This window comes from Hydractinia symbiolongicarpus, chromosome 8, assembly GCF_029227915.1.
Source record: "Hydractinia symbiolongicarpus strain clone_291-10 chromosome 8, HSymV2.1, whole genome shotgun sequence".
Classification (NCBI taxonomy): Eukaryota; Metazoa; Cnidaria; class Hydrozoa; order Anthoathecata; family Hydractiniidae; genus Hydractinia; species Hydractinia symbiolongicarpus.
The window spans coordinates 19,406,977-19,434,641 of record NC_079882.1 but is presented as its reverse complement, the minus strand read 5'-3'; the positions used below and the strand labels follow the sequence as shown (position 1 = coordinate 19,434,641).

Here is a 27,665-nt window from a genome sequence, read left to right as displayed (position 1 = left end):
ATGCCACAGTTGTTAGCCTAGCTTGTATTTTACCAAATATTGCAGATACGTCAAGCATAAACAAAATTTGTTATGACTTTGGTGTAAAAACAATTACATAAAAAGATTTAATTCACCATGCTCGCACAAATATTGTAGTTCTGCATACCGAAAAAGTGAGAAAGTTAATAAAAAAAATTGAAGTATTTCCCAAATATGATTCTAAAAATGTATGAAAAAAACTATTTTGATTTACTAATTTAGCTCAACATGTGATCTTATATTTATTTTACGTATAAATATTCTTATGCAATTTATATATAATGGGCATTGGCTAATAAATAAATTTTACTACACTTTCATTTAACGAGTATGGCAAATGTTGTCATATAGCAAGAATAAAACTATAAACACCTGTTTTGAATCATGTTAAAGATTTTGAGTGATTAAAATTTTAAAAGTATATTTCTTTAGAGCACAAGATCAGAATTATTTTCAATCAAACATTATTTCAACTATCGGAGACAAGGAAGCTTAGACTAAGATAGTTGCTTGTTCAGATGCTAGGTCCCTGTGTTTGGAGTTCACAAGTTAAAAGGTTCCTCACTTGTCTCCAGCATAAAAAAAAGCCTATGGTAAGCAAGGTGTGCATACTTGGTGTCTACCTGTTTGTTTCAAAACAATAAACCATTTCTACGCTACACGATTAGAAAATTGCGTACGTAATTCCACACATAATAGTACTAGTATCTAAAATTAGAAGCCTGGGGACCCACCCTGCATGAAGAAGTAATTTTATTGAGTTTTCTAGCTGCAAAAGCTGCATACTGTCTTCGTTGGTAATTTTTTTAATTTTTTTTTTTGTGAATCATTTTTTAATTCTTAAACGGAATACTGTTAAGTAAAATATAACAAAAAAAGTAACACTGCAAAGCTTAAAACCTTTGACATTGATATTTTGACAGTACACTGAAAAAACTTTCTGATATTCTCTAAAATTCCTGAATTATGTTATAACACATCTAAAATAAGCTTACTTTTTTAACAGCAGGTTCTTCTGTTGTAATTGGCTGATAAGTCAATAAAGATGCATTTATGTCGTAAAACAAATTCTAAACAAATTTTATAACATGATATCATTTAGATGATATTTAATGCTGCAATATGGATCAGGTGACTTATGCTTTAATATTTTAAATATGTTGTACAACAGAAATCTTTTATTCCAAGTAGAAACTACATTATAGGAGTCATAGCCATTTTAAAATTACTATTTACATTTCATTAGAGAATGGCTTTGTCATGTGGTTTAATTCACACAAACACACAACATCAGGACTTACCATTAAGTTGACAAGGAAAGGCAATACAGCGTTTAATTTTAATTTTCCAAGATCAAAATCAACCACTAAATTAGGATCTAAACTATCCTGCAAAACATCTTTAGACTGTATGGCCTAAAAATACAATAAACAAGAAGACAATTTACTATTAGCTAATTTGTCCTTATTATTCTTTTAAGAAATGAAGTACATAATCATATCAAATGATAAAATACAGCGTACAGGCCTAAAAGATTTGAAACACCTGTTTTATTTGTTGCAAGTATGAAACTTTGTGAGATGATGTTGTTGTGCATATAATTGCAGTGCCATCTTTCAAATATAAACAAGTGCAGATACACCATTTTTTACCATCTACTCACCTTGCATTTGAAAAGTTTGTCAGCATTTACTGATAATATCTAAATAAAACACACACACATGTTTAATAATTTTTTGAAAATAAAATAACAAAATTAAGAATTTTCAAACCATTAATGACGGACCAATAACAACATAACAAGTTTTAAAAATTCTCAAATCGTAGCTGTACCTCTTTAAAATTGAAATCTATGTCAGGAGACAAATCACAGACAGTTAGGCTTTTCAATCTAAACAAGGCAGAATAGGATAACATACTAATTTTTGTGCTTCAGAGATTCTTTTAAAAAAAATTCGAACATACTCTTATAAAAAGAGAAGGGTTAAAATAGAGAGAACTTATTAAATAATTTCTGAAGAAAGGTAGAGACATTTTTTCATTCATTTTTTCTCAAAAACGAAAAGAAAAAGTAAACAATGTAAAAGCAATTTAAGTATACATCGCTTGCTACCAATACCATTAATAATAAACTGGGTGGCCTAATATATGTTACATTATCAATATGACAAACAACGACTACAAATTCTTGACTTTGCAAAACGTAACCCTTTGAGACATAAGACCTGTTGTGTTGTGTTTATTTACCTCTATATTTAATTTACTTACTGTGCAGAAATTTCTGTATTCTGTGCATGCATAATCACCAATAACTGTGCATCTAAATATAAGAATGTTCGGTTTAAAATTATATTAGGCAAACATGACAAGCATAGCACTAAAAGTTTTAAGTAACTTATACAAAGCAATATATTTGGTATTCTCATGTCACAACAAATATTAACAGATACTAAGCAAGTTTAATCCAACATCTAAAATTATCCCATTAAGCTTGTAAAAGGAAGCAGAGTTGATCATCAACAAAGCAAGACTGAATTATTTTAATATCCTCAATGTTTGAAACATCATCCAACTCCAATATCTGAAAACTTTGCAGAATATTCTTTGTTTTCCTTCCACTTCTTGTAACAATTTCTTTTTTTTCAACTTAATAGTTCTTCTTCGTTTTTGGAGTGTTTATATTTTTAATGTAGAAATATGCATAAAGAAATAATATACACAGGCAGGGTGTCATTTTAAACCCAACTAACGTGATTGTGAAAATTTAATTGAGACAAATCATACAACTGGTGAATCTTTTGGCTTTTTAATATCTAAGATATAAAGTTAATTGTGTATTATTTGATATTACAGATGTAAGATAACCCAGGTATTTTTAGGCATGAAAGTTATTTTAAAAAGTGTATTAATTATGAATGTTTCACATTATACAAATTAGAAAAATGTCAGAGCAAAATAAATTCTATGTTAGTATTTTATAACATTGAACATACCTGAGATTTGAGCTTCAACAATATCTTGTTTAGAGTTTGCCATTTTGATATCAATTGAATTCAGAATAAAATTAAGATGAAGACTTGTAGATGCCGTCACTGCCTCTAGAAAGTAGCAATGGAAGAATTTGGTCATACACAATCTTCTTACTGTGATCAAACAGCCCAATACCAAAAACATGAATTATCAGTATCAAACATAGGGACAACCAACACAAAATGTCTTTTATCCTGTGTACAAGGCTTGTAGCTTTGAAATTGAGAATGTATAGTTATGACTATAAATTTGTTATTAGAAAAATTTCTATTTCTAAAATGTAGTTACTTGTTAATTTTGGATTAAAACTAAATTACAAATACAAGAATTGCATAATCTAAGTTTTTCCAGATTTTCATTAGGGATGAAATTATTTTTATTTTATACACTGCATTTATTTTGGGGGAAAATTATAAATCAATATCTCATCCAATACCTAAAGACAAGGAAGGTTATTGGAGTCATTATGAATAACTTTTGTAAGTGAAGTAAGTTTTACTTTGCACACTGTATCTTCTGTAGTGTAGCATACAAAAACTGCTAACAGGTAAGGGCAATTAAAGAGTTTTACTTCAGCATGTCTCTGTTTATTTGTATGTATCAGTAGCCAATTATTAACTCACAAACTTCATCTCATGCTATAACTTTATGAATTTCTAAATCATGGCAATTCTGGGATGATTCAGAAATTTGTAAAAACCCGTGACAAAGTGATGGGGTCTAAAAGTTAAGATTGGTAAGTAAATAAAAACCAAGATGTGCAAAAGCAAATGATAAAAAAGCCTCTACCTTTTAGTATTTTATATGCTTTGCTACCAAAAACGTAGGGTTCAAAGTTCAGTTTTCTCCACTTATGTAAAAATTGTAATGATTACGGCATTTGGGAAATTATCTATCTACCAAACACAATATTTTTCACGTCTGCTCATCATTTGGATGATAAAACATAAATATTTATAAAAGTATACCTTCGATCTTATGCAAGGATTTTTTAGATTCCACATCAACATCATCATCTTCTGGTATGATATCTAGTGGTTTTGATATTATGGGAGTTCTCTCTTGTTGATCTGATAGCAATGAAATTCTATGGAAGTAAATTGCACGCTAACAGGTTGTTTAAATGAAAAGAAAAATAGTGATTTAAAATTCAAAAACATACCTATATGCTAAGGACTGAATGCAGTTCACCAGCATGATTAAATTCTTTTCTTTAAGATAAAATCTCAAATTACCAAATTTAATATTGGCTAAATTTTCAATTTGGTTAAAAGTCGTAGCAAACTCTGGACTAGATGTATTCGCCTAAAATTGTTATCAGGAAATAAACATTAAAAATTATATACCAAAATGTGAAAGATGCTTAGCAGGAAGAAATACACATGTGACATGTTTTGCAATTTAGGATACTGGTTAAAATTAATGCAAATATTAATACGCCATATTACTAGTTCTATGCTATGATTAAATATTCTTTAATATACTATAGTGATATTTTATACAGTGCATAAAAAATTCCTATGGCGTACCAAAAAATTTCTATACTGTAGTTTCATTTTTCTATATTGGAAAAAAATTACGTCATTTTGTTAATATAAAACCATTGAAAAACTTTCCAATGAATCTTAATGAATCGCTACTTATGAATTAAGAAATGATTAAAATTCTTTCTTATGAAGTTTTTACACCATCATTACATTATTAAGAAAGGATAAACATCACCATTTTTATGAGGAAAAATTTAAAAGGTTTCTTATGTAAAAAGTTTTAAAATCGTTTTATTTTCTTTAAAAATATTTTTTACCAAGTTTTTACATTGCTACATTTTGTTTAAAACAATATTTTTCTTCTGTACAAAGTTCTTACATCACCATATTTCATAAATCGCTGTATCTGTCTGTACATCCATCTGTCCGTCCGTATGTCTGTGAGCCAATGATAGCTTTTTATTACTTTTTATTAGCTTTTTTTATTGTCTTGCAAACGTATTTGTATACCTTTTTAAACTTCAACCTCCTGTTTATCACGATCTTAGCCCCTCCAAATCGTATCCAAGCCAATCTTTTAATCAGTCAGAGTTCTTATTTCTGCACTTTCTCACCAGGCTGTACTTTTACTGACCAATCAGAAACCTTATATTTTCACCTGCTAGTCAGTCTGTATTTATTTTTAACTGAGTGCGTCCAAGATATTGCAGGAGTGTGCAACGACGAGGTGTTTTAAGCAGTTAATCAGTTTTTTTATATCTTTATCATATTTTTCACCTATATACAAGTTCTAAATGCATTTATTTTGATGTTTTACCTACCAAGCTTATTGGGACCAAGATATACATACTTTCGTTTTCTGATCTCAAATTACCCTAACACACTTGTGGTTTTTAGCTACCTTAATTCCTCATTTTATATTTTAGTTAAGAGTGAAAATACCTAGCAAGCTTGCTAGCAAGCCACAAATTATCAAATGGTTTTGTAATTGTAACAAGCATATTATAGAAGTATGAGTAAACAGATTTTGCAATGGCAGCTTATTGTGCCAAAAATCTGTTGCTGTGATTTTTTCACCAATTTTCTTACATTGATCTAAAAGCACTCCATAACAATTTTTAAGACTTTTCTATACTCAAATTATTGCATTTTCGATTTTAAAAATGTGGTAGGTGTAATCGAAACAATGTTATTAGTGTGAGATTACTGTGTATTTACAAAAACAGGAGACCCCAAATTGTAAAACATGTCAACTATATAAAATTTTTATCAAAATGTGAAAATTGCTTAGCATCATTAACACACCTGTGTCCAATCAACTTTTATCAAGTCTTTGTTTTCGATAGAATGCACAAATTCTGTCGTTTCACCATAGGAATCTGAATTTGAAGGAAAGAAAGTTTAAAAAAAAATTGTTCGCTTGGTTTTACTGAATTTATAAAAGATGTCAATTTTTAATTATCACCTAGGCTGTTAATATATCATGTATTGAAGTAATTTAAAAAAAAAAGAAGCCCCCCCAAAAAACCCTGCTGCAGCTATAATACTTGTGCAGAACTGGTGTTAAAAGTAGTATACATACCTGTGTTGATGCAATCTGCAAACATAAAATACTTTAGTTTTGCTTTTATGTCAACATGCCACATTCTCATTACTATGTCACAGGTAATGTTAGTAACCATTAAACTGAGAAACTTTTCTGGCTTTGAATCAATGATGGTATCATATGAAACAACAATCTATAACACAACACAGAGTTTACAGTACAGTACTACCATCATTAAAAGGCCAACGTTAACATTTTAATAAGTCCTTTAAAGGCTAATGTTAACATTTTTAAGTCCTAAAGTATGAAAAATCTGCACTATGGGCAATTTTATTGCATCAGTTTTTGTTATCTTTATAGTTAAAAAATACTTGGCATAACATTTCATTTATGTGACTTATAAAGTAAGTATATTGTCACTTTGGAAATTTTTCGAGGTTAGGGAAACCTTATAATTACTGATATGCTAAGCTCAATTTGAAAACTCGATGCATCACAAACCCTGACGTTTTGTCTCTATAACTTATGGGGTAAATATAGTGACATTTTCAGGAAATTGTACAGGTCCTGTGGACTTATTTCCCTATGGCTAAACCAGCTGACCACTTGAAATCGAATAAAGTTATATCAGCAACGTCTTGGAAATGCTTAAAATTTTATAACGTAGTCACGTTTCAGACTATTGGAGTAATTTTCTACAGTATACAGATTCAGCTAAAAAAACTTTGTGTTTTAAAAAAACAAAATGGTAAATTTAATGACTACCTTTGTGATTTCAAATGCTGCTAGCATCTTCGTTCGGTCAAACATTGCCAAATCGGAGTCATAAGATTGAACTGGGTAGAGTGTATTCTCTTCGAAGTCTGTTGAAGATACATCTTTTAAAGAACCTTGGCAAAAAACATGATATTTTCAGGTAGCTTATTTTTTTAAATATGCACTCTAATGCTTGTATCACATATTTTAAAATTTGGAATTTTACATATTTGTGTTTCATGCCAACATAATTTTTAGCTGAATGGTAGATGTATCTGATGGGGGACAACTAATTCATGACTTTTAAGGAATATAGAATTTAGTTAATATTGTGGAATAGCATTGCTATTTTGAGGATGACATTTAACTGCAAGGAATGTCACAATAACTTTGCTAATAAAATTTGGCATACTAAACTTAAACAACATAGTAACTTACAAATCTCATCCTTATTGTTTTAACTAATTAAATTAAATTAAAAACTAGAAATATTACCATACCACTTAACTTCTCTTTCTTTGTTTTTGTACTATCGTTCAACACATCTTGTAGATTGCTCAAATCATGTTTTGACATTACTGAGCCAGATTTTTTATGCTGAAAAACATAACTAAAATATTAGACATTGCAATAAGTAACCCCTAAAAAGTCTTTTTTATATAATAACATCTGAATAATGCTTTTATGGTAATCCATTAAAGCTGCACTAAAACTGCTTATGACTCAAACCAGTGCATTCTCATAAAACCGGTTGTTAAACTTTTGAATACCAAGCCACTTTGAATTTCCGTTTCTTGTGGGCCACCACAGCGATATATACATGCATAATATTGTCTACATAGCAACCAGCTTAAAACAATTCCCTCAGCATCCAAAGATATATATCTACGTCACGTGCTGGTGGCTGATTTTGTTTAAAACAAGAAGATATTTCATTCTAATTCTCAAGACAGGTGGTCTGCAGAAGAAGCTGCACAATTTATAAGAGCTGATGTAGATGTGTGTGTGTGTCTGTGGTATTCAAAAGGTTAATTAAAGGTTTGTTGTGATATAAATATAATATATAATATACAAACCTTTGATTGTGAAGTCTCTGAATTACTTTTGCTGAGAGTTCCGACATGAGGAACAGCAGCAGGTGGGAAGAAATAATGCATTGTCTAAACAAAATAATTTCTATTTGAATTTTCTAAAAATTTGCAAAATGAAGGAAATGTGTAGTTGACAATAGTTGTTAAAACATACCTCAACAATCTGTACGACCTTTTGCTCTGATAGTTTAACTTCAAGGCTTGATAAGACACCAGATATTTTGAAGCTTAAAGGAAAATACTTCTATCACAATGACTTGATTAAAATAGCATTATTCTTTAAGTTAGCATGAAATGAAACACACCTCTGAATGAAAATATGGGCAGCATTGATATGTCCAAAATACAATAATAAGAAAAAATTTTGAAGCCTTTTTAATGGCTTCTTAGAATGTGTACTATGAATGCGTTGCTTCTACTTATTTTTAACATTTTACATTACCATTGATACAATTTTAGCTTGTGTTTTACATACAGGCTAAAATAGTTAAAGACTTAATAGTTGATAATAGAAAAAATTTATGGTGGTACTTACTCAGGAAAATTAGCATATCCACTTTTTAAACTTCTATGAACAGTAAGTCCAATACATGTGGGCACAAGAATGTAATTGCCATCAGACAAGTGTTCTAATTCACATGTTCTTGCCTCTATAAATTAATTTCAAAAGGTTTTATGAATTTATAGCCATGTAAAAATTAAAAACAAATATCTGACACTTCCTGATGATTATATATCATAAAAAAAAAAATTAGAATATACAGTATATGAAAGTCACAGACCATAAGTAGCACATCCAACATGAATGTTGGACAGTTTGACATCTGTTTTATGATAAAACATCGATTCCAAATCGCTTTCTGTAGCTTCCTACAAATTGACAATATTATTAGGACGTAGGTAATTTAAAGGAAGAATGTTTAAATCACATGATTAATACAAAATTCCAAAATAAAACGTTTGGATAAATATTCTTGTGTTTGCTTAGTTTTATCCAATTTCAAATACTTATACAGAATTGATTCTTGTGGGTCTTGTGTTTGAAATGTATTCATTACCATTACATTGGCAATGCTTCGTCCAAGTTTTTTCACATGACATGGTTGGCGCATAGCTGTAGTAATAGAGCTTGCTAAACAAGCCTGCACTGTGTACCAAACCACTAACTTACTTGTTACAAAACAAACCCTGTAACCACCCAAACACACACTAGGTTTTTTAAACTAAAATTAAAAATTGGTTTCCATAGTAGTGGGCACACTGCAAAAAATACGTTTAACATTGGCACATCAATAGAAAAACTGAAAATGAAAGTAATCGTCAAAAGCCTTAACAAGCCCACTGTCTTTTAAATCTTTAATCTGTATTGCAATAGATGCAATAACCTAACGCACATTAGGATGATAAATTTTGTGTGCTTAATAGTTAAAAAAGATCTTTTTTTCTACTGTTACTAGGACCGATCAGATGAAAGGTATATAATTGAATATTTCCTGGCCAAATCTGCTTCAAAGATGCCAAAGTTTAGTGTAGACTAACCTGTGTAATGCCATTAAAAGTCACACAAAGAACTTTTTCAAATTTTTTGAGCATTCTTCAAAACAATGTTTTGAATTGTATGAAAAGGAAAAAAACTTACCCTGATAGCCAATTCGCTTAGTATTGTTTGCAGATCTGTTGTAACTGTCAAATCACCCAAATAAATATATAAAACTTCAGCATCTCTAAAAAAACCCCTAAGTAAATAAGTTTTGTGTAAATAGCACTCTTACCACAGCATTCACTTGCTCTCATCACCACTCAGTATTTATTAATCTTTATAATGAGTGGTTTGCGTTTTTTTTGTCATGTGAACTTAGCTTCTAATGAAATAAGGGAAAAAATTGAAAACTAAATATAGCTGATTTTTTTAACAAGGAAAAAGTTTTTATTTATAAACTTTCAGTGACTTCTGCAATTTGTATATAAACTGTTGACTTGTCGAAAAGAAGCCTAGTTCTTATTCAAGAAGTCTGCACTACATCCATCCTTCACCTTTTCTATATCTAAATAAGGTCATTTAAGAAGTATGTATGCTCTGAAGGGGCAGTTTACCATCTTTTCTGTTTTTGTTCTTTATGACTTTGTTAACACCATTTTCTCGAAGACAAAATAAAGTGTTTTGTTAAGAATAAAATGAGTTCTTTATTGTTTTTTTTATTTGATGTCAAAATAATGACACCCAATGTTAACGTACCTGTCTTTGTGATTAGGTAATACAACTACAGGTGACTTCAGATTGATATGTAAATATGTGGACTAAAAATTAAAAACAATTGAAAATCAGTTTTATCTTCCACACCATATTAGAGTTAAACTGGAAGCCCACTTATCAATTCCAAATGTTGAAAAAAATCTGTTTAGCCTTTATTCCACACAAAATCTCTGAATACAATGGTTTGAGGGTCACATTTAGGCTATTTATGTGGCTAACTATAACATTAAGTGCATGTAAACAGCCATAGCAACCATTTTATATTGTTTCTAGCAGCTTTCCAGCCACTATGTTTTACAAATTTTAATCCACAAATGACATTTCATTGTCTAAACAAAAATCCACACTTTAATCCACGCAATATTAAATTAAAAAGTTCATGATTTTTTTCAAAATTGCATTTCTAGTTTCTAGCCATGATATCTCAAGAATTTCCCTTCAATTCAGCAAGAAATCTTCAGATAATGGAGTACTATGGAAAAGGGAAACAAAATAAAATGATAAAATATAATTATGACACAGATCAGAGAAACACATATTACTAGTCATCTCTAAAATTTTAAGCTATGGCTCTCAGCTATTTTCAGGATATTGCAGGATTTTCCACCAACTTGGGTGATAACCATGGCAACTATTGGTATTTTTGAAGCAACATATTATAACACGTTTCACTGATGCTATAAATCTGGTTTTTACTCCCTTCAAAAAAAAACACTTTAAAGGTTTTTGAATATAAATAGGCATGCAACATATGACAATTCTTGTAGGTTCCTACAACAATTGTCATATTCCCATCTATATTATACCATCTAACTTTCCGTTTATTATGCAACATAACGTTTAAAAACTAGACATATATATACCTTATTATGCATGATGCTGTACTCAATGCCGGCTCTTGATGCACTTGAGATTTCTTCTAGTTTTGAACTAGCATTTTGCTCTAATCTACAATGAAGCGTCATGAACAAAACATGAAAATACTACACCAGATTTTTCACATTTATTTTAATACTTGATTCAAAATTTTTACCCAACTTACTCTATCATTTTATTATTGTTTTCAACAACAAAGAATTTCCGAACAGCATTAGCAATTGCCTAAGAAAAAATACATATATAATACACATAAAAACAAGGATTACACTAACTCCACATGAACTACAATCAGTAAGAAGAAATGTTGGCATATGGCTCCAAATTTTGAAGTCTGTTCCCACAAGTAGTAATTTCAGCTGTTTCTATATCAGATTTACACAATTTGAACTTTTCTAATTTCACTTTTCAATGATTACAACAGACTTAAGACTTAATATATTAGTTAAATCCAAACTGCTAAGCTGTGCTCATTGTTGCTGACATGAGTAAACTCTTTTCTTTTTGGCACTTTGTGGTACCTGATGTGAATTATTCTGTAACACATTCTAAAGGCAGCTTAGCATACCTACGTATATACAGAAGTTTTATTTGGCAAGTTGATGGTTTTTTTCCAACATTAAATAATGCCCGAAAAACTGCTGTTGCGCCAAATATTTTAGTTACCAATCGTAGATGCTGTTTGTTAGTACCAGATTAATCTTAAGTGTCACAAGAATTAGCATTTTTGTATGAACTATCCCACTATCTACCTGATTATCCCACTATAAAAAGTTTTTTAAACTTCTACTGGCTATTTTAGTTCTAGCAAAAAAAAACTTGTCAATGTTTTACAGCCAGGCATTCAACATTTGAATAAGCACTGTTTTCACAATAAAAATGTCTATTTAATAGTACCTGATTATAGAACATATGAAGTGATTGAACAACAAGATCAACAGAGTAATCTGCAGTAACATTAGTTGGGTTGCTTTGAACATTGCATGACAAAAAGTTGTCCGCATCTAAGCGAAAAAGAACAATATTAAGCTTTTTGTAATGCTCGTAATTTTTTACACTAAAGCTGTAAAAAGAAACAAGACAAAAGCTAGATTTATATGATAACTCAATGACTAGAATAGCTTTTTCAACAAATTACCTGTTTTAACTTTTAAAATATCAACCTCCTCTTTTTCTACCTCACCAAGAATTCCCATGCTTTCCACCTCAAATTTAAAGCTAAACAAGAGAGACAATCAAAATTCATTTTCTAATTCATTGCATTCAATGAAAAATTACTTGATTTATTTACTCTTTACAACCTTTGTTTATGAGATACAAGTGAATAATTCAGACTAGGTAGTTATGCAGTCGGAATATAAAATTTCCAAAAGAATTACAAGAAATATATAATTATTTTACTCAAAAAATCTCACACTGAGAGTGGATGGGTAGGTCTGCAAAACTAACGATGTGTGGTATTTTCCTGCTTATTCCGCCCTCTTATTTCCTTAGCCAAGTGACAAAGCAAAGTGGACATTGACTTTATCTTACATAAACCTTCAATAAATTCATTTAACTGTAAAATAGGACACAACAAATCAACATGAAATTTTGTATTTTCAGTTATTAAGCTCCAAAAAAACTATTTTTACAAAGATACATTAATCAAACAAAATCCAGAGACAAAATGGACATTGATTAGAAAACATTTTTAAGAACAATGCATCATGTAAATCTGAAAAGAATTTTAAAATTTACCCATATCCATCTGATCCTGGTCGTTCTGTAAGTTCAGAAAACAATTTTTGTAGAGAAAACTTCACAATTTTCCTAGATAAAAGAAATGGTAAATTAACTAATTTTGAAGTTCTTTATCTCAGTTTCATCCCTAATAGGAATCAAAAACTTATAGAGATTCTGAGGTACTTTTACAAGTTGGACTGACCCAAAAGTTTTGCATAAAGTTTTCATCAATGCATATTTGCTCTTTTTCAAAGTAACATTTTTCAGAAGTATTTACAACTTATCTTCAACACATTGTTGCCGCTTTCAACAAAATAGGGAAATGTTTTTTTGAAAAGTAACTCTAGTTAACTTGTGTAGTTTGTGATGTACTATTTTAGGCTGGTCATTCCTAATTATTATTTGTTACACTCTAAACGCTTTTCACATTTGATATACTAGAACATTCTGTATAATAATTGAAACAAGTCGCTACACTTTTCACTTGTTTGAAAATTAAAGATACTAGCCGGTGAACATGGTGTCACTGAGTTAAGTCACAAGAAATTGTGTGACCCTGCGTTGAACAATGGCTTAAGTGTAGGTAAAATGTCTCAAACAGCCAGGTGCAGCTTTGAGTGCAGGTATATGGTGTAGTGCAAGTTGGGTTGAGCTATCTGACTTGTTTCAATCATGAAAGTTGCCTTTAATGTTTTTGCATGTTTGTATCAAAATTGATATATTGTCAAAAATTACTTATTGGTGTCCTTGAAAATGCCTAAACTGAGAAATTATGATGATACATCGAAAAACTTATCGCTTTTTTGTTTATTGCCTTTTACTAACATTTAAGTCCTAAGGTAATATATCATAGCAGAAAGAGGTAAAATGTACATATAAAGGTGGCTAATATCAGTTTCACCACCTAATATTTGTTATTCCAGTGTTTGGAATAAAAATACAGGCCATTTGGAAAGAGGTTCAAAAAGGACCTTTGAAATGGCTATGGCTACACCACATCATCTCCCAAGTATCTTCCAATTGGCTAGAACTTTATGTTGTAAACATACAGTCTGCAAATAATATTACATGGGTTACTATTCAAAATAGCATATGAAAAAAACACAGTTTTCATTTTAAAAAAAACTCCTGGTTTTTCAATATTTTCAAAAAATTAAAAGTATAAGCTATCATTTCTGGCTCACAGACAGAAAGGGCAACAAGTATTATTGTAGATGTCATTTAGTCATAAAAATGTAAAGTGGGAATAAATGGATGAAAGAAAGAGGATAACAGAGTTCAAGATACCACTGTATGAAACTAGATTTTGTGTTTAAATAGTACCCTATGAATGGAGTGATGAAAAGTGTAATATGCAGAAGGATGGCTGAATGTACAAATATTTAAAATTAAATTTAGGAAATTTATTATTTATTAAGTCAACATTCGCTATGTTCCATGTGCACTTTGCCAGATATTTTGCAAGCAAGTCACGTCTCTTTAGCATATCTTGCACGCACTTGTAGATGATTTATGGAACTCTGCAATTTCCTTGTGGGGGACATGTTTCCGTGCAATTGCATGTTGGTGTATCAGTTGTTAAATTGGAAGAAACTTTCCTATTGTGTGAATTGATGATGAAATTCACATTTTCCGTGCAACTGTAGCTAAATTTAACGTTGTTCTTGTTATAAACTTTGCGGAGGTTATTTTCTTTCGTAAAGTGTTTCTTTATTAGTTTCAGAAAAGATCTTCCAATCTCTGTAACAACATTTTTGTTGTAGGACGGGTTAAACAATATCACATTATTGCCTCGGTTCACAATCAATTATATTTTATTTATAAAGAATTTAGATCAGCGGAATTTATTATATATCTTATTATAGTTGAGTACTATTTTGAGGATTGCATTACGCACTTATCTTGAATATAGTAAATGCCATATCAATACAAAAGTGTTTTTCTTTTACAATGGTTGTAGAGTGTGCACTTAAAAATAATGACTTGTTGTCTGTGTATGCGTGAATTTGAATCTCCGATGACTGAGTACATTTTGGGTGCAATGCTTCTAGAAGAGGAAATGTGGTAAAACTAGCGAGCACCCAATGCATCAACCTATGTACTTCTTACTACTTTTTTATTGTGTTCAATAGGGCATTGTCTAGGAAATGCCCTATCTGCATCAACCAAAAATTTGACATACCCACCATTACGTTTTTCTGATGGTAAATTGCCAATATATGCATCACTTAAGCAGTACAGTTTAAGTTGTTTTAGATTTCTTAAAGCAGGAAAGCAAATATATAGACTTTCTTTCACAAATCGGTAAACTTCAGGTGTTGGAGTCTTCATATTTGCACTTAATGTGCACACAGCAAACATGATATCTGTGCGTGTTTAACAAGCAATTTAGTTTAATTTCCCTACTAATTTGCATCAAACATTGCTTATAATAAAGCTGCTTGGAAATCTTGTAGATTTTAGTATAAGCGTTTTTAAATCAATTTTTTATTCTTAAAACGGGGACTTGACAATAAGAACACCAACAACAGCTGCTACTTGTAAACTTATCCACTATAGGATAGCAACAACTTGGCAAAATTAAGCACAGTTTTAAAGTAACTAACTTGTTTGAAATGTCTTTTAAACTTATGCAGCAGTTATCCAGGTGTAATGACAATTTGGATCGAATATACTAAATATAGAACAATACATAACACAAATTCATAGTGTCTTGGCTAACTATAGCTACGCTTATAAAGACTATCTAGTGACTCCAATAAAGGATATGTTTAGGACCTACTGTTTTTGAATAGATGGGGTGCGATGTGTCATTAACATAGCCTATAGCCTTGTATAACTCTTCTTTTTCTTCTGTAGACAAAGCAGCTAGGGAAAATACATCTCCTAAATAAAGAAGGGCAGACTTGCCTTATAAACATTAAAATATAATTTCAGAAAAAACATATTTTATCTTAATGCTCACATATTTTTATGCTAGTAACTGTCCTACTGACTGACAACAATACTAAGGATATAAAAATAAATATATTTATCCAGTTCAGGAAACTAGCGCATTTTTCTCAAATACATTTTATGGTGTACTCTAACTATTGAGTCATCTGTCCTTTAAACCTAGTCCTCTTAATAACTGCTCTTTAATAACATGAATATGGTATCAGATTGCAACAAAAACAATGTTAGTTCATTTTCAAAGTTCATTTTTTACTTCTAACTTTACTTTACGACTTCTAGCTCCACTCTTAACTTCTGAAGTAACTTCTTGTGGCTTCTAACTTTACTTTTGTATTTCTACTTCTTTAATTGGACTTTTCTCTTTTTTTCAAATCTGCTTTTAACACACTACCTTTTCACTTTTTGCACTTTTTTCGAGACACAGGGACCTTTGTTACATTTGTTTTTTTTTTGTATCAAGGGTAGCCCTGTTCTGGAGTCAACCGTTAAAATTATTTTAGCAAATCAAGTAGCGTCATTTTGATCATGTAATGTAAACAAAGTAAAATGACTGTAATATATTTCTGGCAAATTAGACGCGTGCACCTCACTTTATAAAACTGCATAACAATATTTCTAACTTTAAATCAGGCAAGATGTAACACACACCACACACAGACACACAAACCTGATGATAATTCTAATTCTTCATCTTCATTTTTTTCAACATGAGTCGAGCTTCCAGTAATGCCAATCCACTCCAACCATCCTACAGTCTCTTCCTCAGTAGTTGGCTCAATTCCAGACTCCTTTTCCAGCTCAAACTAGTTATAGATTATATAAAATAATAACATAAAAAATTATTTAGAAGCAAATGTTGTGAATCTCATGATTATGCCGATCCAACGCCTATAAATCCCATCTAAAACCACTAGTCTTAACACCATAACACAAAATAAACAAAACAATAACATAACAAAATGAATTTCTCAGAATTGTTTCTTGGAAGTACAAGTAAGTATCAGTTCAAAATGTCTACAGTAGGTTCTAGTTACCAACTCAGTAAATTATTAAATAAACTAACCTCATTTTCAGCTTGTTTACGTGCAATTAATATATTCGCAACATTCAGTTCTTTTTCTTGTTTCTAAAGTATAAAACAAGTAAAAAGTTAAAATTCTTTTAATTTCTTGGCCATTATAAAAGATTTCTCAATACAACATAGAGATCTTTTTAATAAGCGTATAAAAAATTCATACATTGTACCAAAAAATTTTTACACTGTATTTAATTATTTTATGTTCCCAAAAACACTTTCTTGTGAATCTTAGACATCACACTACGTTTATTAAGAAACCATTGGAAGACTTTGTTACAGTTTTTATATCGCTGTATTTTATTAGGAAATAAAAAACTTTCTTACACTATTTAAACGGCTCTGTAATTTTGTAAAAAGCACTTAAAAAACTTCCTTATTAAGTTTTACATCATCATATTTTATTAACACAATCAAAACACCTTCTCCAAAGTTAACAATTAAAAAACATTTTTATAAATCCTAAACATCACTATTTTTTACTAAGAAACGATTAAAAAGTTTTCTTATGAAGCTTAAATATTGCTTAACTACCATAAATGACAAATTAAGCGTGCCATGCCCAATAAGCGCCCCTGTCAAATAAGTGCCTTGAGGTTAGGGAAAGATTTGTAAATACCAACCCCTGTTTTAATATGGCGCCTTTCAAGAAAAGGGGGCGCTTATTTGGATCAGTACAATAAACAACAATTTTAATTTTGATTCATCAAATGTTAAGGTGGATATATATTTTTTTGATTTTCAAACTTTTCTCTAATAGAATTGTTGTAATTCTCTTGTCCTTGTCCATTGTATTTCTTTCTTTTTTGTTAATCTTTCTATTTTTTATTCGTAAAAATTATAAGAATAAAGTTTATAATATTTGCTTTCATGAAAAAGAATTAATAAGTGCTCCTGCTGAATTAACCGCCCCTGCAAAATAAGGGCCTGGCATTTAATCCGTCATTTACGGTATTTTCGTTATAAAACTATCAAAAATATCTAAGTTGTAGTAATTAAATACTATGAATGGCGTAAAAAAAAGACACTACATTGGATTCAGTTTGTTGTCTTACTCAAACAATTATATCAACGCAATACTATGTTGTATTTACAAGTAACAAGAATATCTCAATCATAAAACAAGTCGCATACAATACCTTAATTTTTTCTTTAACACCACTTAAAGACTTTTTCTCATCCAAATATTCACACTTCAACATTTTTTTGTATAATGCAACATACTGTTTGTAATCAGCTCTAGACGTACAAAGAAAAATACATAGCGAAAGATAGCCATATGTTAACAAGGAAGTGAATAATAAAATGACTTTTACAACCTGAAAATGACTGCCAATTTCAATCAAGGTCTCTAGAAACACTGAGGCAACTTTATGCAATAAAGAAAGAATTTTTCGTGAAAAAATGCAAGAGAAAAACAATTTTTATACATCATAAATATGAATTGATTACCCCAGAAGTTTCTCATGAAATATAAAATATAGAAAATGTTTTACAGAAGCATACACAATTAATACTGTAAGGGAAAAAATTAAAACATTGGATAACTATCCAAAAGAGTACAAGATAAAACCTGTGCTGTTTAATTCTTTCCCAAGTCCATGGTCTGTACTTTGTTTCAACAATGCTTGTGTATGCATATTTCCACCTTCAAGATATATAAACAATACTTAATAGCAAAGATAGTGAGCAAATCACAAAATCACTTAATGGTTCAAAAACCATGTAACTTAAATTTATTCTTGTATACATCAGCAAAAAATTAGGCATGAGTATTATTGGAATCAATTTTAAACTGCTTCTTTTGCACTCATTAAGCCATTATTAAAAGAGAATTCTTGTAAAACATCTTTTCAAAATTACATTTTGTATGATAGCACACAAATTAAATTTACAGGTAATAAATTTATATTTAAATTTGTATACATTAGGAACTAAAGCCTACCATTTCCTAGGATTTTCCTTTACACTTGCGACAGGTTTATATTTTCTGTATTCTTGATTAACAGACATCATTTCGAATGATTCAACCAAGTTTATAATTCCTTCAAACTAAGGTAAGTTTAAGCAAAAAAATTATGCAGAAATTTGATTAGTGAATTTCTTTTTTACATTTACAAAACCATTCCAACTGTGTTTGTTTAAAGTTACTAAAAAAATTATCAATTCACTCACTATTCGTTAATGTACCTAGGCTTAGAACAGTAAGTTGCACTAAACGTCAAAGACTTCAAAGATTCAGATACCCCTTGGTGCTTATTACAACATCGATGCTTGTTAGCATATAAGTCAGTGCTTTTTGAACTTTGAGAAAAAAACATGGCTTTTTTAAAAGGCATACTTAAAGAAGTTAGATTTAACTTTCTTTAACATCTTTTGCTTAAACATGTAAACAAGTTATTCTTTTTTAATTATTTGAAGCTACAAGTAACAAGAACAATCTTTTTAAAAAAAACTAATAATACATTTTCTTTGATAGATAGATACTTCAAATTGCGTATAAGCAGGCACAAGTATGGTGATTTACCAATTCCCTGGAAACATTGTACTTATTAAAATAGCAATGATTGTGATATAAACCATTCATCTACTCTGTTTTTCTATTGTTACAGAATTAAAGACAAGTAATGCTAGAATGAAATTTACCTGCAGTTTTGATAATTCTAGTGACAAATCTTTCAAAATTATATCCAATAAGAACTAGAAAAAAACAAAAACGTTGGATATGTCAAAAAAATTTTGAAAAAAACAACAAATAAGTTAAACAAAGTTGATGGCAAACCTTGGGAAGTTCCATCAAGACTTTTGCATCTTGATCCACAACTGCCTTCACAGTAAATGATAAGGGTTTTAGAACTAAAACCAACAGTAGATTATTATAGAGATTAAAAATAACAATAAATTGAAAACAACTGAAAAATGAAGAATGATATAAAAACGCATATTTTTATCTTCAAAAAAAAACAAATTAAAAAAAAACTTTTCGAATGGAGAATGATATACATACTAAAATCATGACTATGCTGATGAGAAGAACATCGGCTGATCTGACTTCGCATCAAAGACTAAAAATCCATGTGTTGTAGGTATTATAACAAATGCATAATGTGAAGAAAATTTATTATCAGTTTTACATACTAGTTTCGAAAACATAATGTCTGTTTTATGAACAATATATAAACTAAAAAAAATCAAATCTGCTAGTTTTAAATTGTTTTCTTTTGAAATAAGAAAAAAAAATACCCTAGAACCAAAACGGTAATGCATACCATAAACCAGAAAAAAATTCAGGCAATAAAACATTGGCACAAGTTTCAAATGACAAGTTTCAAAATGGTAATATAACTTCAACAGGCTCACCTTCCAGTTTGGCAAACCATTTATTAAAAATTTAGCATTGTCATTCCAGTACAAAGATAAACTTTCCATTCTGAGAAGCTAAAAATTAATAACAAATTTGTTAACAAAATTACGGTAAAAAAGGAATGAAAAAGTTGGTTTTAATGTAAAGCAAGCAAGATATGAAGAAGTAATAAGTTAAATTATAGCAACTAGTAAAAATGTTTTCTGATTGCATAATAATCCATACCTTAAAAATCTTTCTTGTTGAAGCATCAACAACAGCAGGCAACCAATTTGAGTCAGTAGTCTATGGGAAAATATGTTTTGTACACCCCAATGACTACAGTCAATAAAACCGTAAAATACTGTAAAAAGGCAAAGTTATAATAGATTAGTGATTATGAAAAATCCACTTTAGTGTTTAAAAAACTACTATCACTTGCATTTGATATAAACTCTTGAAAAGAAGCTGTTGTCCTTAAACATGCCTTCAAGATTTTCCTAACCTAATCTGCCCCTGGTTAGAAAATGATATTTGATAATTCATTAGGAAATTCCAGGGCAGATTTGAAGTATATATACATTATAAAATATATGTTGTAAAATATTTATTCTTGATCTTTACAAAAACAATTACAAACGTGTTCTTATATTTTTTCTTTTGTTATCTTTTATTTCCAATACAGTATATGGCATGAATCTACCAGCTGCAGGTATTATTATGGACTACCCATGAAACAAAATAAATGCATAGGCTTTTAAAAGCCTATGCTTTTCCTTACATCCACCATACATTGTTTGTGAGCAGTAAAATGATATGATCTGTTATAAAGTTGTTGTTTCTGTCCGCATTTAAAACTTCCTGCTGCAAACTGGGTGTAAACTTCAAGTACAAATAAATTTTAAAAAAGAGACATAGTAAAAAATGGAAATTTAAATGTTATTAAAACAAAAATAGAACATGAAAAGTACCCAAGTGAACTTCTTTTCAAAAATATGAAATACAAATTTTATATTTTGTATTCCCAAAGATACAAATAATGAAATGTTTGATTTTCATCACCTATTTTAGCTGAAAGTATATTTTGCTGATGGGGCCTGAATCACATACATATGAATTTCTAAAAAAGCCTTAAGAATTTGAGATTGTGGATGCCTTTTAATACAACTAGAATTATCAGGTGGTAACGCAAACAACATTTAATTGAGTACATTTAAAAGCAAACCTGTGCTACCATAAGGGGAGAAAAAATATAAGGAAGAGAATTCCAGAAGAAAAGAATACATAAAGTTCATAACAATATGAACTGAAAACCAGGATTAAACATAAAATACAACTGAATTAACCACTGGATTTATATTACTTATTTATGTTACTTTGTTATAATTTAAACCCCATCCTAATAAAACACATGAAAAAAATCTTTTTATCGGCTACTTGGAAAAGAAACACCTCCATTTAGGAAATAATTTCCTCTTTAAATACTCTACATTCCTCACCTGTGCTGTGATATTATGAAGAGTAACACCAACAGCCAAAGGAGATGATGGGTTAATAACCTGAACATATCAAAGTATTATTCCAGTTTTACCAATTATTAAGCTATTGCTTTAAAGTCAATGTTAAGACTACAACATTTGTAGCTATGAAAAAAAATAACATAGTACCTTGTCTTCATATCGCACATGAATACTTGTAATAAACACCTGAGTTTAAAAGAATTAACAACTCAGAATAAAAATAATAAACAAGAAGTCTATATACTAGAAGTAAAAGTATTAATCTGCTTGACTCTGTTACCTGGACATTTTTAATGATTTGCGCAGTTAATTTTTCAGTCAATGTATCATTTGCATCTGCATCTTCAACTGCAACATCAAACGACAAGAATACATACTTTTTAAAGAGCAACACAAATTAATATCAGTAAAATAAATTTATTGAATTTTAAACACAGCATGTTAATAATAAATTTATCGGTGTTTGAAGATCATCTTTCATACCTTTTGGTGGATGTTGTTTTCTTTCACCTTTTGCAATTGTATAAAGTTGTTTTTGCTTGAGGGTATTTAAATACTTGCGTTCTTTTTCTTCATTGTATGGTTTTTCTGTAATAAAAAATATTCATATATCAAGGTTTTTCTCCGAAAAATGATAAATATTTAAGGTTTTGCCTTGAAACATAGTGGACTCTGATAGTACGGCATGTTTTGAGGTGTGACGATGATTGGTGACCAAAGAAAATTTTGGAATTTGACGTTCCTGGAAAATTCCCGAAAGGACGACCCCGTAAACGATGGTTTGAAGCGTTCAACGCGATATGAAATTCAAAAACCTCACTGATGATGTTGCCAAAACTGTTTGGCCTGGAGAAATGCAATACAGCCTGGACGTAGACATGATCGATGTTCTAGCCTTGTCAATGGGAAAAACAAACAATAAGTTTTGCAAGGCCACTTCATCTGATTTTCAGGTTTTCAGTCCTGAAACAGGTATCGTTTGAATAGAAAAAATTGTTATTTATAAAGTCCCTCACACTAGAACAGGCATGCAATAGCATCTACACACATCGAAACATAAAAAGAATGATTTAGAACAATAAAACAAGCAAATTGCTAAATTTTATACATGCAGCACAACTAAATGAACAAAATACTTCAGCCCACTGAATTAACATAAATGTAAGGCAGCTATTATTTCTGCCGTTATGATAACTGCAGAGAATTTTAAATAAAATATAACAGCACTTTATCTTAATTTTAGCGATGGAAGCTCGTTTTACTTTGCTTTACCTATACTTTAATAATAAATATGTAGACCTGGTAATTTAACTTTTTGAAGATGCTTGAAAACAAAAACTAAACTGGAAATTAAATTAACTTATGTTTGATGTTTTCAACAGTTATTAACAAATTTTTTAAATTTTAGCTTAGTTGATATGGTTAACTTTACAATTTTTTAATTCATGCATTTTCATATGGTAGCTGCCACAAGTATAGCACAATTTTTTATCACTGTTTAGAACAGGCGCATAGCAACATGAATGTCATGAAAGTTAAATGCTGCCATAATTTAAAATGCTGGCTTTCTGCCACATGTGGTCAAATTTAAACTTTGTAATTAAAATATTGGGAATACAACCATCAAAAACCAATTGTTACCTGCTTGGGGACCTGTCAATATGTAAACATCTTCAATACGAACGATGACAGGATTCACATATATGGATGACCATGGAATACTCAAGGATAATTTCCCAATATAACCAGCATTTACTTCTACCGGTAGATCATATTCCAGCTATCAGACAAAAAGTATAGTCATTTATACTTTCTTTTTAGTAAGAGAAGCAGTAAAAACAAAAAAATTTCCAGCATGTTTTTGGAAGCATGTGTAAATTGCACACATCAGCTTTTAACTGTAGGATTCAAACCTAAAACACACAGGCAGCACAAACCTCACCAATAAAAAAGGTACAAATAAGCAGTTTTATTTTGAGTAAGAAATAGTTTTATATGCTTTATGAAAATCATGATTACTTCATTACATTGTGACAGAAGTATTATAAAAAACATCTTTTACCAATGCTTCCTCTCGTAACTCCAAATCACACAATGTCGCTTCACCTAAAGTCAGATATAGACGTAACACAGCAAGAGCATGACAATACACATTTCTTACTCCACCTACACTCACATTTTTGTAAAATTTCAAAGGGTGTTAAAACTCAAGGTTTTTATTACATCATCACATACCTGACCATAGACCAATAGATAAATTTTTAGTGTCAAGATTTTTCACGTATTTGCCAATGTATTTGTTTAATATCGACACAACTATGCTCTCAAATACCATGTTGATTTCTATCAGTGGATTGACATAGTATGCATATAGCTTACATTTCTAGCTCGCTCATGCTAATTTTTATCTATTTATGTAAAGAAATAATGATTAGCACAATTTTAATAAAAACCAATGGTTTGGGGTTTATACAGAAAAAAATCGCAAACACAATTTTTTTTTAAAATTGCATGTAACTGGAACTTACAGAAGTTTTGTTCTTTTTTTCTCTCGTAATTCAACTGTTACTCATGTTTGAGTGTACAATCACATTAAAATATTTAAATTGCCAATATGAAACACAAGTTTGCTGGCGTGGAATACAAGTTTCTCATTCACATGAAGTAGGCATCAGAAATAATTTTTGCAGAAATATCTGTTGAATGTATTTTGGCAATTTTCTCCTTTTAATAGAAAAAGAAAAAATAACCAAAGAAATAATTTGGATCCACAGAACCAAATTCTATTTGAAAACAATTGTGTTGTATTGACAGTATCAAAAATGATTTAAACACTTAAAATCATATAAAGCAATAGAATTCCTAGATAAATAGTAGCTGTAAAATTACCCAACCTTTTTATATTTTCATTTTTCTTTTTCACGCAGTACAAGGAGATAAAGAGAAGATCTAATTAGGGGTAAGTATTTAATAGCTACAGTTATCTTCTTGTCTTTTGAAACTTCTTCATATTGATAGAATTTAACGTAATTAAAACCAATCATGTAGTTTTAGTGAAACATGATCTCATAAAAGAAACACAGTTTATTCAGTGCTTGTGTTTAGTTTGCTTGCTAACAAAGATAAAAATGAGGAAATTGATGACAATCTAGTCAAAAACCACCTTCTTATCAAGACAAGCATGACATATGTCATAATTTCACAAATTGTAAGACGAAAGGAAATAAAAGGTACTCTCAAGAACTTAATTTCGTTTGCAAAATATTCATATATCCATGACATGTGCGCTTTGTTTAAAGCTATTAAGATGAAGATAATTGACCTTTCAAAGAGAGACATTAAAGGAAGGAATCTAAAGTAAAAAATGTATTGGACTATACAGAGCCTAAAACGTAAACAAAAATGTAGGTCCTACTAAACTTTCTACCAAGTTAAAAGGGTAATCAAGAACCTAACGAGCAAGTAGAGAGGAAACAAGTGTCATATGGGCATAATTTTCTGTTGAAGGGAACGCGAGGTATAAAATGATGTTGGACTTACAATATAGAGCTTAAAAAGCTAGCTAACAAGTCTTTTTAAATTCTTTAAAAAGCTCTTTTCGTTCTCAACATATTCACATTTAAAGAATTTCAGATTTAATTATGCTGCAAACTGTGAAAAACTTATATTGTGGTCAGTATTTTAAATAGTCGCCAAACAATAAGGCAGTATGTCCTGCTTTGAACAACACACAATCCTGATTCTTTAAAGTTACAAAACAAGAAAAATAAATAAAACATAAGTAAATTGTGAATAAGATGAAATTGTATTAACTTGAGGTGTATAACACATACAACCAATGATAGTTCAAATAATAAAAATAAAAAGCTGATGTAAGTCTGTTAAAAATGAAACATCGCAATGTCACAATATCATCTGGTATTGGTAGAACAATTTCTTTTCAATTGTTTGTCCATGTCATTCTGGGCAGCAAAAACATCAAGTACACAACATTACATGTATATAAAGTTATATTTACTCAGTAAACTTGGCAGTGTTGCAATAACCGGCCCATACCCTTGAGGATTATCAAAAAGCTCAAACAAAGGAGCTGCAACTAATTTGTAATTCCGTGGTACAGCAAAAACAGCTTTTTCTGGGAGTTGAGTGAGAAATATTCTCTTCTGCTCTTTTGGCTTTGTAATATGTGCAGGAATGTATGGGTAGATTGGTGTTTCAAAATTTGGCCGAAACCAGTTCGATAAAACATCTTCTACCTGCCAATTGATTTTTTCAGTCATATCTGGTCGTCCAAGCATTTCTGTCATTGAGCGTTTCAAGCCTTCGCTATCATCTTCACCAGGCATAAGTTCTCCACCTGGCAACTTAAAAAACGTTGTACCAAGCTGAAGAAGCAAAATATGTGGAAGCTGGTGCTCGTGAACAATCAAGCAACCCTCTACATTTCTTCTCATACCCAGTGTATCATATTCATCACGCATACGTTGAAATCTTGCTTGAACAGAACTATCTTTTTCGTATAGCGCCTCTTTGGTCCCAAACGTATAATTGCTCAATGGATAGAGATAAAGTGTACGCTCCAAAGAAACGGGTGCGTTGTTGTATGTGTTAGTGTTAGTAGTTTGAGGCCAACCAGCTCCAGTATTTACAGCCATAATTTATTTCTAAAGATAAAATATATACATAATATAATTCAATGGCTTGCAATTTTTTTTACTTTTGTTTATACTTATATAAACATGTGAAAATCAGAAAACAGGACCTAGACTTCTTATTCTCATAAAGGAAACAAAAAAATGGTGAAAATCTCTATTGGTTATCTACTTTGCAAAAATTCTATATTCACTTTATTTTTTTATCATGTGCCAAAAAAATCTAAATCACAGAAACAATTCAAAGTTTATCAGGGAACTATTCATGCATTGCTATTACATCTTAATTTAGTTCAGATTTTTTTTGTTTTCCTGCTGATAAAATATACATCGCAATGCTATATCTTGAATGCGTTTATGACTTACTGTTAATTAATATTCCAAAAAAGGACTAGGGCGAGTATTTTGTGCTAATAATTCATTAAAGCTGTAAAACAATAGAAAAGTAGAATAGATTTCAATAGCGGTATAATTATTGAATGAGCTTAGGTGTACACTTATATACCTCAGGCGAGGTGTATAAGTGCATACTATTTGCACTAAAGGGTTTCAATTCTTTATATAATTATGAATATACAATCATATAAGAATTTTTATTGAGTTTCATAGTATCTGTCCCCATAATCACCCAATCCTGGAACAATAAATTTATTTTCATCCAGACGGTCGTCGACACAACATGTTACCACTTTCACACTTGGGTACTCTTCAAACATGTTATATAACCCCTCTGGACAACAAATTAAATTAACAAACATAATGTTGTTCTCCTTTACACCAGCTTCTAACAGAACTGATATTGCACGCTTTGAGCTCCCAGCAGTAGCCAACATAGGATCCACCAAAATAACAAAGCATTCAGCAATGTGTTTAGGCAGTTTTTTGTAGTATAAAATTGGTTTCTTGTCAACAGACTCTTCATTACGCTGGATAAGAATTTTTCCAATTCCAACCCCAGGGCAAATTTTTCGAACAGCTTCTTGCAAGATGTCACCAGAACGAGGAATAGATACAACACACAATTTTTGAGATCTGTTATCAACTAAACCTTTTGCAACACCACATGGCGTATTTACTGTGTCTTCCTGAACAAATGGAAGTCGTGCAAGTGCTTCTTCTGCAAGCAACCGCATCAACCTATCGGCGTATATGTTGAACTCTTTACACTTCGTGTCTTTATTACGAAGTTTTGTCAGCAGTAAATTCACTGCTCTTGATTGTAACACCGAAACATTATCCTTTATATGTTGATCAAATGCTGATTTGGTACCATTAGCAACCTTTTCCATATTAGGCTAAAATATGCGTACGTAATATATACAACAGAAGTGGAA

General features: G+C 30.4%; 3 protein-coding genes across 4 annotated transcripts in view; all 3 read right to left on the bottom strand.

Moving 5' to 3' along the window:
- The window catches only part of LOC130655437 (intermembrane lipid transfer protein VPS13A-like), a 54,605-nt gene extending 30,522 nt beyond the window's left edge, over nt 1–24,083 (bottom strand). Inside the window, exons 1-42 of one of the 2 annotated variants that reach the window (XM_057458193.1) lie at nt 23,915–24,083; nt 23,742–23,785; nt 23,321–23,459; nt 22,163–22,267; nt 21,960–22,027; nt 21,827–21,865; nt 21,659–21,718; nt 20,406–20,465; nt 20,177–20,254; nt 19,824–19,881; nt 19,599–19,672; nt 19,463–19,516; nt 18,762–18,868; nt 18,390–18,464; nt 17,956–18,055; nt 16,805–16,867; nt 16,409–16,544; nt 15,569–15,672; nt 15,393–15,460; nt 12,802–12,873; nt 12,200–12,279; nt 11,959–12,065; nt 11,228–11,286; nt 11,049–11,133; nt 10,168–10,229; nt 9,571–9,655; nt 8,714–8,801; nt 8,467–8,581; nt 8,086–8,158; nt 7,917–8,000; nt 7,341–7,437; nt 6,850–6,974; nt 6,121–6,277; nt 5,844–5,917; nt 4,214–4,356; nt 4,020–4,138; nt 3,015–3,119; nt 2,290–2,341; nt 1,855–1,912; nt 1,685–1,723; nt 1,323–1,436; nt 1,017–1,091 (exon numbers count right to left, since the gene is read on the bottom strand). In XM_057458193.1, the coding sequence (XP_057314176.1) occupies nt 1,017–1,091; nt 1,323–1,436; nt 1,685–1,723; nt 1,855–1,912; nt 2,290–2,341; nt 3,015–3,119; nt 4,020–4,138; nt 4,214–4,356; nt 5,844–5,917; nt 6,121–6,277; nt 6,850–6,974; nt 7,341–7,437; nt 7,917–8,000; nt 8,086–8,158; nt 8,467–8,581; nt 8,714–8,801; nt 9,571–9,655; nt 10,168–10,229; nt 11,049–11,133; nt 11,228–11,286; nt 11,959–12,065; nt 12,200–12,279; nt 12,802–12,873; nt 15,393–15,460; nt 15,569–15,672; nt 16,409–16,544; nt 16,805–16,867; nt 17,956–18,055; nt 18,390–18,464; nt 18,762–18,868; nt 19,463–19,516; nt 19,599–19,672; nt 19,824–19,881; nt 20,177–20,254; nt 20,406–20,465; nt 21,659–21,718; nt 21,827–21,865; nt 21,960–22,027; nt 22,163–22,267; nt 23,321–23,459; nt 23,742–23,785; nt 23,915–24,014 (3,600 nt within the window). In that variant the 5' untranslated portion in view covers nt 24,015–24,083. Of the gene's footprint in view, nt 1–1,016; nt 1,092–1,322; nt 1,437–1,684; nt 1,724–1,854; nt 1,913–2,289; nt 2,342–3,014; nt 3,120–4,019; nt 4,139–4,213; nt 4,357–5,843; nt 5,918–6,120; nt 6,278–6,849; nt 6,975–7,340; nt 7,438–7,916; nt 8,001–8,085; nt 8,159–8,466; nt 8,582–8,713; nt 8,802–9,570; nt 9,656–10,167; nt 10,230–11,048; nt 11,134–11,227; nt 11,287–11,958; nt 12,066–12,199; nt 12,280–12,801; nt 12,874–15,392; nt 15,461–15,568; nt 15,673–16,408; nt 16,545–16,804; nt 16,868–17,955; nt 18,056–18,389; nt 18,465–18,761; nt 18,869–19,462; nt 19,517–19,598; nt 19,673–19,823; nt 19,882–20,176; nt 20,255–20,405; nt 20,466–21,658; nt 21,719–21,826; nt 21,866–21,959; nt 22,028–22,162; nt 22,268–23,320; nt 23,460–23,741; nt 23,786–23,914 lie in introns of those variants that run through there. The other variant, XM_057458194.1, reaches the window with a different exon arrangement.
- A 1,378-nt stretch (nt 24,084–25,461) lies between these two features.
- Nucleotides 25,462–26,646, bottom strand: LOC130654978 (cleavage and polyadenylation specificity factor subunit 5-like). The gene has a single exon (XM_057457679.1). It carries the CDS (start codon nt 26,332–26,334, stop codon nt 25,672–25,674), a length of 663 nt encoding a protein of 220 aa, XP_057313662.1. The 5' UTR covers nt 26,335–26,646; the 3' UTR covers nt 25,462–25,671.
- A 136-nt stretch (nt 26,647–26,782) lies between these two features.
- On the bottom strand, nt 26,783–27,665 carry LOC130654977 (uracil phosphoribosyltransferase-like). The gene has a single exon (XM_057457678.1). The coding sequence runs from the start codon at nt 27,618–27,620 to the stop codon at nt 26,925–26,927; it is 696 nt and encodes a 231-aa protein (XP_057313661.1). The 5' UTR covers nt 27,621–27,665; the 3' UTR covers nt 26,783–26,924.

Bases quoted from the DNA above. Each gene is read 5' to 3' on its own strand.
- LOC130654978 (XM_057457679.1), bottom strand. From the start codon at position 26,334: ATGGCTGTAAATACTGGAGCTGGTTGGCCTCAAACTACTAACACTAAC.
- LOC130654977 (XM_057457678.1), bottom strand. From the start codon at position 27,620: ATGGAAAAGGTTGCTAATGGTACCAAATCAGCATTTGATCAACATATA.